General features: G+C 40.2%; 1 protein-coding gene across 1 annotated transcript in view; it reads right to left on the reverse strand.

Annotated features, from left to right (window-relative positions):
* Window positions 1–10,376, reverse strand: part of KRI1 (KRI1 homolog) — a 34,393-nt gene that overhangs the window by 19,352 nt on the left and 4,665 nt on the right. Inside the window, exons 4-8 of the mRNA XM_042453784.1 lie at window positions 9,602–9,704; window positions 2,467–2,518; window positions 2,279–2,313; window positions 1,267–1,357; window positions 274–348 (exon numbers count right to left, since the gene is read on the reverse strand). Coding sequence (XP_042309718.1) covers window positions 274–348; window positions 1,267–1,357; window positions 2,279–2,313; window positions 2,467–2,518; window positions 9,602–9,704 — 356 coding nt within the window. The remainder of the gene's footprint in view (window positions 1–273; window positions 349–1,266; window positions 1,358–2,278; window positions 2,314–2,466; window positions 2,519–9,601; window positions 9,705–10,376) is intronic.

Consider the following 10,376-nt stretch of genomic DNA (forward strand, 5'->3'; position numbering starts at 1 on the left):
ATAGTGGATGGAGGGGTGGGCTCTTCTTTCAGGGAAGGCCTGTTGGAGCTGGCTGACCCTTCTCCCTCTCTGGATCTTACAGTATTTCTTCAAACCATTACTGAGTCTAGAAATCAATTCCATGTGCCTTTTCCTACTTTAAAGAGGCTTCAGAATGCAACAGAGAACAGCCACAGATGAAACAGTGGTGACAGAGAGCCAGATTTGGCTGCTGGAAATGGCTATCCACCATATAGTGCCATCCACAGCAGGAGGCCCTAGTCTCTCACTTACCAGGTCTTGAAGGTCCTCTTCTGCATCTGACTTCTGACCCTTCAGCCAGCTGATGTAATCTGCCTCCTCACACTCCTGAAACAAGTGGGTAGAACAGAGACAATGCTGACACCCACTACAGCCCTCTACTTTGAAATAAATAGTTAATGAATTTTGAATTCATCCCTTAGTGCATACTTATTAATGTTTCACTAATTAATTATCCTGCACCCTATAAAAAGATAAAAGACAGATGTTAAATATAAACTTGGCCCCAAACTAAGAAGATGTTTGCCATATTTTATCAGAAGCCACCTTACAGCATGTTTAGTTAATACTCAAGGTTCAGATTCTGAGGTGTAAGAGAAGCCAAACCCCAACTAGAGCCTTTGGACCAGGGGCATCTTGGGAGACCTCACTGACTGTCTCTGCAGTATGCTGAAAGCTAGTTGCATTCTATGGCAGGACTGAACACATTCGCCATGGAAGTAGAGCATTTCATGATGAGGTGCATAATTAATCTTCAATTTTATTAATGAGGTTCAGCAGGAGGCGGGGTAGAAATAAGTTTCTATCCCTTATGGCTTGAGGGGACTGGTTCAGGTACATGCCATTCTGTTCATACTGCAAAACCAGAATCATGATTTGTGCCAAGGCACAATTGTTCAACAGTGGTGTAAGTTGTACCCAGTTGTGGTTAGGAAGGTGTTATGATCTGCACAAGCAGAAAATATGAGAAAAAAATGTAAACAATGAAGAAATTGATTGATTCTGAAGTTACGAAACAGAATAGTATCAATCATTCACATATTAATTGTGGAGGAATGATCCATGCTAGTGAGATGTTTGATCATTTTGCTATCTGCAGAGATATCTGAAGCTCTGTGAATCGTAGAAGGGAAATGATGGTTTCCCACTCTCACCCACCAGAACAGCTGCCCACTGGAACTCGGTGTGGATGAGCCACAGCCTAAAAAGCCAGGAAAAAAAACTATCACTTCCTTACACACCCACCTTCTCTTCTTTAGTTTTGGCTCGCTTGTGTAGTAAAGATGATGAACTAGCATCTTCTTCTTCATCACTATCTGCAACAAACCTCTGGAAGCTGCATGAGAGGGGGCAAGGGAAGGTTCAGCATTATTCATCCAAGGCCAAGGGTCTTGAGAACTGAAGGAATTACATTCACAATCTGGAATAGGGCCTAAAGACTATGCTAAACCAGCTAGACCACTGAGGCAATCATTATTACAGTAAACCTGAGAGCATATCCTACTTTGTCCGGAGGCAAGCCAAACAGAAGGGTGGACCCCTGTTTTGCAACCCTGTTAAAACTCTCCCAAGGCTCCTGATTACCCCTGATTTTTTTTTTTAAAGAATCACGTCATTTTGCGGCTAACATATGCCCCTCCAAGATTTGGGTCCTCTTGCCCCTCATCACTCTTCCTCAGAAAACCCCTAAATGAAGAAAAATAATATTTTGGGAGCTAGTATGTGAAGCTGAAAGAGAGATTAAATCACTACGGGATTCAAAAGGAATGAAACATCAAGCCACATTGAATGGTGCAAAGGAGGTTTTTGTCTCCTTCGGAGTTGCCCAACCCCATTATAAAGGCAAGACTCTAGGGAAGTATTTTGCTGAGATTAGCAAAGATAGAATATTACTTATTTATGGACATCACTGGTGTTCGAACTCAGGGAAAACCTAGCTCTGGAGAAATAAGGCTCAGCTCCAGTCCATTTTAAATATTCACTTTCCCAGGAGACAAGACATAAAGAAGCAAGGGACTGTTAGAGAGGTGGAAAATGCATTTTCCTTTTCATGAACTAACTATAGCTTACTCCCCCACTCAGGGCATTTGGAAAGAGGGCTCACAAAAAGAATGGACCCCCTGGACAAATCCCCTTTTTAAAGAAATTAACCACAAGAAAAAGATGGCATACACACACAAACAGCACATGTGAAGAAAGAGAACATAAGATTATTATGTAGAAGGTTCTGTTTCCCAGCAACCGCATTCTTTCTCACCTCTCTTTAAGCTGCTTCTGCTCTTCCACATAGCTCTGTCAAATGGTAGAAGAGAAGATTAGCACAGTATGCCACAACTTCTTGCAGACTTCCCAACACAAATCAAGAATTCCCTTAAAAACACTGCAGTTTCTCAGATGTACAGTGAACTCACAGCCTTGTTCCCAACATATCCCTCCCAGCCTCACCTTTGGATGTTTACTTGCTACTTCCTCCTTGTCCTCTTCATCCTCGTATTTACTGTAAGAAAAAAAAAAGGAGGGTTACTGAAGGAACAGATCCCTCTTTTCCCACTCCCTACAGGAAACCTGGGCCTGGGGACAACACACTCACGATTGCAATGCTTCAACCCAAATGAAAAAAACAAAACAAAAAACTAATAGCTTATCAGAACCTCTAATAATAATATATATAACCTCTAAACTAAGTCTTCTTCAATTTGATGACATAATCAGATCCAGGCATAAGGAATGTTCTAGTACCAAAGTACCCATAATTCACCCTAAAATGTAGCTTGGCATGTACTTACCAATCCAAAGGAAAAAACATATTACTCTGATCAACCCAGGCCATTGTTCTAGCAAAGGACAAGAACTAGAAGCCAGCCTCTCTAGAGTTATAAATCTATCTAGGATTGTAAGAAGACTACAATCCAAGAGGAATATCTACTACTGTTTGATATCTGGTGAGTTTTGCAATTTCACCATCCAAATTTTGAATGAGAAATTGAGATGCTCCATACTTGTTAGTATGACTTTGCTGTTTTGATATTGCCATCAAAATGTCACTTAACATTATTTGACGCGTAATAGCATTTAATGTTCATTCACATGTAATAGCATCTGATATCTGACAGTACTGATATATAATAGACAGCAGCGTACTGATTGTAGCATGCTAGTAATAATTAAATTAATTATCATTTGGTATCAAATACCAAGATATCAAGTACAGGGGTGAAAGACAGCAAAAACTATTCTCTTTCCGTTATTACAAATATTATAGTCAAAAAGTTTTCACATATATTATAGTTCAAAAAGTTTGAACGTTTAATTTATTTAATTTATATCCCCACCTTTCTCCTTGCACAGGAGCCAAAATGTCCTGTATCTGAATTTAACATTTAAACCAAACATGTGAAATCAGATAACATTGCTTAATGCAGTGAAAAATTTACTAATTTTCCCCAGTTCTACTTTTCCAGGAAAAAGTTCCACTCGTGTCACTGGGCCAAATGCAGAAGTCTACATTTTGGCTGGCTTGGTAAACAGGATTCTACACTTCTCTGAATAAGGGAAGAATGGTGCCTTCTCTGACTTTTCCATTTTCCCTCAATTAAAAAAATTGCAAGTTTGGGGTTTGTTGTGTACCTTCAAGTTATTTCTGACTTAGGGTGACCATAAGATAGGTTCTATCATGGGGTTTTCTTGGCAGGATTTGTTCAGAGCAGGTTTGCTATACGCAGGTGCACCATATGCAGCTTTCAGCTTATGCTGAAGCTGCACGAAAAAGAATGGTGTGTGTGCCGCATGCACATCCCCGATGGCTTTCAATGGGGCTTGAGCATACGGGTTTTTTTTCCTTATATGGGAGAGGGATCCAGAACGGATCCTCCATGTAAAGGAAGGGACCACTGTATAATCTAAAAATATTCTAAGGCAATGTTGTACTTGATCAAGGTATTCAATTGTGAAATCTTCTCCGTTAGAGAATGATCATTCTTCACTATACTGTAAGCATAAAGACTGAAATCCAAGATGCATTTCTCCATGCAAACACAGTGCTGCCATTTACACAAGATGACACACAGAAATGCTTTCGTGCTTGTAAGCTGCTGCTTGTTTTCTTTTCCTGGCTTTTGGTTTACAAGGAGATACTAAAAGAATTATTCTTCTTATCCTTTTTACCTGCCCTCTCCCTTCTGGGCGGCCTTTTCACCTTTTCATCTTTCTCCAGACTGGGACACAAGGAGCTTATCGCCTGGCCTTGCCAAGGGATAAAAAGGCCAAAAAGAGGTGGACAGAAAAAAGAGCAAGAGACCTGTTGTACATACCAATGTCTCAGAGGAGAAATGTGACATTTAATTTGAGTTATAATGAAAGCCCATATACCAGTGTCTCAGAGGAGAAATCTGACATTTGATCTGAGTTGTAATGAAAGCCCACAATAGGAATTGGACAACACCAAGTTGGAACAGATCTAACTTCACATATATTATTGAAAGGTAATGATGATGATGATGATGATTTATAGCTTGCCCAATCACAAGGAATCCAAGTGCATTACAGCAATAAAAATACATAGAGAATACAATAAAATAAAATACAATAACATACGATAAAACAGAGCGACCTAAGTCACAGTAATTCATAGCTAGGCCTGATGGAGTGGGGCCTGTCTTTTTCACTCCCTCCCAGCCCTGATGATGACAGCTGACATAGAGAGAGGGCTCTTCTTAAGGCTAGCTCTGAAGGAGTTTGGCCTGCCTTTTCACTCCCTCCTAGGCCGGATGATGACAGCTGGCATGAAGGGAGGGCTCTTCTTCTTGAGGCAAGAATTTAATATTAATTAATTTTAATTTAATTCTTTTCATTAAATTTAAGAGAAGAATTGGTGGAAGAGCGACATATGTCACAGTAAATGGGGAAAGAAACTAGGTAGGAAAGGAAAAGATCCATCTTAAGAGCCTTCTTAAAGGCTGTAAGAGTAGAAATGTGGCGGATCTCCTTCGGCAGGTCATTCCAAAGGTTCGGAGCAGCAGTGGAGAAGGCCCTGAGGTTAGTCTAGATTTTCTTGGCTGAAGTAGATGCTTCCCCGAGGAACTTAGTGCGCGGGACAGACAATATGGAAGAAGGCGTTCCCTTAAATATTCTGGACCCAAGCCATGTTCAGTACTTAAGGAGTACATTACTTAAGGAGTCACGATAGAGCAACTCTTGTCTACTTAGGGGACTATGAGGTGTTGGTTGGATGGAGGGTCTTGAGATCAACCAAGACATATATCCATCAATTTACGTTTCAGGAGAGGGGTTAGATGGATATCGGAGACACTGTTCTACAGTGGTTTTGGTCCTACCTCTCGGGCAGATTCCAGATGGTGGCACTGGGAGACAGTTGTTCTTAAAAAAGAGAGCTAAAATTTGGTGTCCCCCAGAGTGCCATCCTGTCTCCCATACTGTTTAACATTTACATGAAGCCACTGGGCGAAATCATCTGGAGACATGGGGCAGGGTGTTATCAATACACTGATGACACCCAAATATATTTCTCTATGTCTTGAACTGATGCAGTGACTGAGGATGGCATCTTTCCTCTGAATGCCTGTCTTGGGGCAGTAATGGACTGGATGAGGGAAAACCAACTTAAGCTGAATCCAGGTTAAGGCGGAGGTACTTGTTATAGGAAACATGAGCCCGGGTATGGAGTTATGTCAGCCAGTTCTGGATGAGATCACACTTCCCCTCAAAGACTCTAACTGCAGCTTGGGGGTGCTCCTTGGTTCATCGCTTTACCTGACAGCTCAGGTGGATACGACAGTCAGGAGCACTTGTTATCAGCTTCGGCTGATACGCCAACTGCGCCCCTTCCTGGAAACGGGAGACTTTGAAACAGTAGTACATGTGCTGGTAACCTCTCCATTGGACTTCTGTAATGAGCTCTACATGGGGCTACCCTCGTGCCAAGTTCGGAAACTTCAACTTGTACAAAATATGGCAGCCAGGTTCATTACAGGTACTTCTCGAAATGATTACATAACACTGGTTTTGAAATCCCTTCACTAGCTGCCAATTAGTTTCCGGGCAAGGTACAAGGTGTATTTTTATTCAGGGTAAGTGTCAATAAAATGATTTATATTTCAGCAAACATGCATTATGTCCACACTATTGTTGTTGTTATGTCCCTTCAAGTCATTTCTGACCTATGGCGACCCTAAGGTTTCCCTAACACAGGGTTTCCTTGGCAAGATTTGTTCAGAGAGCATTTCCTTTTGCCTTCCTGAGTCCAAGAGAGTGTGGCTTGTGCAAGGTCAGCCAGTGAGTTTCCACAGCCAAATGGGGACTCGAACCATGTTCTCCAGAGTCATAGTCCAGTAACCCAACCACTGCTGGCTCACAGCCATACTACAAATTTCATAAATACACAAAATAAGTACATTCTGTATGGTATTCTTACAAATGCTGTATTTTATGCTATTTTAAAAATAGGAAAATAAGTTTAGATTTAATAAGAAAGGAAGTGTGGGATATATTCCAATTTCCCCCCAAGCTTTCTGATCAGTTTCCCCCACACAAACAAATCCAATGTTTTCAAACTGTCTAAGAAATTGACAATGTAGCTACTCGTATATATTACTGTACTGTGTTGTAAGTGACTATAGAGTCTTCTGAGTTACCAATCTGTTAAGAGGCCATTTCTGCCCTGGGGTTTGGGGAACTAAGGTCCAAAAAGACTCTTGACATAGGAGTTTATCACATGGGACAGATCCTGTACAGAAACGAGATTTTAAAATCCAGAAAATCCACAAAAGAGGGTTGATTTTCAGACATGTCGGGGTTAATAAACAATATTGTGACATTAACCTGAACAGAAAGTCGGCAAAGCCTACTCTTTTTTACTTTTGGGATTTTCCAAAAGTAAAATGGAGTGGAGTTTGTCTACTTTCCGTTCAGATTAATGTTACATTAATGCTCATTAATGATTATGTCGTGTGAAAATCAACCCGCTTTTGTAGGTTTTGTCCACTTTCTGTTCAGGTTAACCCACGACGTTGTCTGAAAATCTACCCGCTTTTACTGTTTAATTCCAGTTTAAATTTAGTTTCTGCACAGGGTCTGTCCCGTGTGATAAACTCCATAATTAGTGACAAAAAATATAGCAGGGTTGCAAACATTTAATCATCCCATGAACTGCACAATGGCAATACTCTCCCCAATGATCCCATTTCAGTTTTCCAAAGGCACAAGCTACCAACAGATATGCTGATGTATCATCAGTCCCAAGTGCACAATACTGTCAATCCTAAAAACAGGAAATTTTATGAAAGAGAGTTGTATGGCATTATAAAATAAACGTAGAACTTCCAAAAGGTCATATCTATCTACCCCAAAGCACTGCATAGATAAGTTACTAGCCTTCCATTTTGTTAAAGAGTCTTGGAAGAGAAATAGTTCCCAAATTCCTTCTATAATAGATACTGTCAAAATACTAAGAACTGAAGTGGAAGACAAGCTGTAATCTTTTTGCACTCGATATTTGAGCCAAGATCCCTTTGTCTAGTGTATTAATATTAGGATTATATCAGTGTAGTGTACATAGAGATCAATTTGAATATAGAGTGAAAAATACCACAACATCCCCTTTTCTTATAAGAGAATGAAAAGCACTAGCAAACCAAGGAGTTTTGAGTGAACAATCAGGCTATGAAGCTTCTTCATCTCAGCAAATCCCAAACACTCCATGAAAGTCTTTACTGCCATCCACAAATTGATGTGAATGACACGAACAATGCTAGTTTAACTAATACACAAGGAGCAGGATTACCAACATGCACAAAGGAAGATAGCAAAAACCTGTTTTGTGGCTTTGTTGCTGTTAAATTGCCATCAAAATGAATTCAACTTATGATGAATGAGAGCGCTCCAAGTCTCCCTGTTATCAACAGCCCTGATCAGGTCTTGCAAACTCAAGGCTGTGGCTTCATTGACTGAGTCTATCCACATATAATGTAATCTTCTTCTTTTCCAAACTGTCTTCCACCTTACCAATTCTTACTGTATTTGTTAATGGGTCCTGTCTTTTCATGATATGTTCAAAGTACAGAAATCAGAAATATTATGGCAGAGACAATCCTGACCTCAGCATTCAACATGTCTTTGCACTTGAGGATCTTGTCTAGTTCTTGCACAGTCCTGGTCTTACGATTTCTTGACAAACATCTGCATTTTGATTTATGATCCAATGCTCAAACCACTACATTCATGCTGGCTCATGTCCATAGTATAAATTTCATAAACATGCAAGGATTTGAGCCCTGAAAACCATTGCACCATTGTTTATGAAGCTGCTATGCTAACTAAAGGTTTTTAAAAGGTTTTCAAAACAAAGCAGTCTGTTCAAATGTAATGTAATTGGGAGCACTTTCAAGATGAAACTAAGGCCCCATACAGACAGGCCAAAATAAAGCTGCTTCGGGTCACTTTGGAGATATGCTGTTGAAATGATGCATGCATCCTAAGAGGCCAGAAGGTGCACCAGAGCTGCGCTCCAGTCCTTGGGAGTGGAGCGTTGCTTTGGTGCGGACCCTTACGATGCATGAATAATTTAAAAAGCATACCTCCAAAGTGACCCGAAGCAGCTTTATTTTGGCTTGTCTGTATGGGTCCTAAAGTTTACTAAAGTCTCCTTCCAGATGACATACAAAGAAATGGAGAACATGAAAACCCACTGCATTCCTTGAGCTTGTACACACTCATCTATGTAGTCCTGTATAGTGATCAGAATTAAGTAAAACCATTCAATATGGCTGCATCAAACCAGATTTCACAAAGCTAATATATGTTTTTACCATAGCTCTTTTAAAACAGCAATTGCACAAAAAAGAATTACTTGACATATTCCAGCTTTCAAGCAGACACCTGTTAGTTTGTTCCAGCATAAGAAAAAGAGAGAAAAAGGGGGGAAGAAGGAGAGGAAGGATTCAACAGCACATTTGAAACTGATATATTGCAGCATGAAGATAATAAATTGGACCAGAGTCACCAAAAGCCTGTATAGAAATATATCAGAGTGTGGCTGAATACTTCATCCACTCTTTTTCTTTCTTATGCATTCACATATTCCTCTATACAAATGCAACATACTTTAGAGGACAAGATGAAAAAAATAACCTCATGCAATTGCTATCTGCCAGCTCACAGATCAAAATTCCTAGACTTGTGTTTTTAAACATTTGGTCCCCCAGCTGTTAAGCTTCAACTCCACAGAAGCACAAGCCAGTATGGTCAATGTTCAAGAATTCTGTGAGCTGAAGTCTCAAATATCTAGAGGACCAACTGCTGAAAAACAATGTCCTAGATCAGTGGTTCTCAACTTGTGGGGCGTGACTCCTTTGGGGTTTGAACCACCCTTTCACAGGGGTCACATATGACCATCGGAAAACTGTAGCACAAAATTACAGTTATGAAGTAGCAACAGAAATAATTTTATGGTTGGGGGACACAACATGAGGAACTGTATTAAAGGATCATGGGATTAGGAAGGTTGAGAACCACTGTCCTAGATTAAGTATTTAACATGACAAGTAACCCAGTATTTATGCCTTACCCTTCCTTTTCCAAGATCACCTTCCTCTCATAGTCCTTGAGAAACATGGGCTTTTCTTTTCTCTTTCGGGACGGCTTCTCATTGTCACTGGCTGAGGAAGAATCTGAGAAGAGAAATTAATTTAATTTTTTAAATTCTATTCTGTTTTACCGGTATATATCCCTCCCCTCTCTCAGCAAGGGATTCAAAGCAGCATACATTTTAAATTCACAATACAATTAAAAAAACTCTTCATACTAATGTTAAAACACAATAAATTTCTATTCTAAAATTAGAACAGCATTAAAAGATGCTTAAAAGAACAATAAAATAAAAACACTGCATCTTCTATTAACATCTCCCTCTGCTGCAACATACAAGAAATCAAAGACTTCCTTAAACAAAAAGGTTCTTATCTGCTGGCACAAATACAGCAGGGAGGGCACAAAGCGGAATTCCCTGGGAAAGAGAGTTCCAATTTGGAGCAGCCACTGAGAAGGCTGTCTTTCATGTCCTCACCAAATGTGCCTAGGATGGTGATGGAAGTGAGAGAAAGCCTTCCCCTGCAGATCTAGGAGCAATGGCAAGCTCACAGGGAGATAAGGTTTTTCAAATACTGTAGATTGGAACCAAGCCACACAGAGCTTTAAGGGTCATACCAGCACTTTGAATTCTGCCTGGAAAAGGATCAGCAGCCAGTAGTTTCAGCAACATCCTTATAACCTGTTCCATCCAGCAACATCCTTATAACCTGTTCCATCCAGCAACATCCTTATAACCTGTTCCATCCAGCAAC

Source organism: Sceloporus undulatus, chromosome 2 (genome assembly GCF_019175285.1).
Source record: "Sceloporus undulatus isolate JIND9_A2432 ecotype Alabama chromosome 2, SceUnd_v1.1, whole genome shotgun sequence".
Taxonomy (NCBI): domain Eukaryota; kingdom Metazoa; phylum Chordata; class Lepidosauria; order Squamata; family Phrynosomatidae; genus Sceloporus; species Sceloporus undulatus.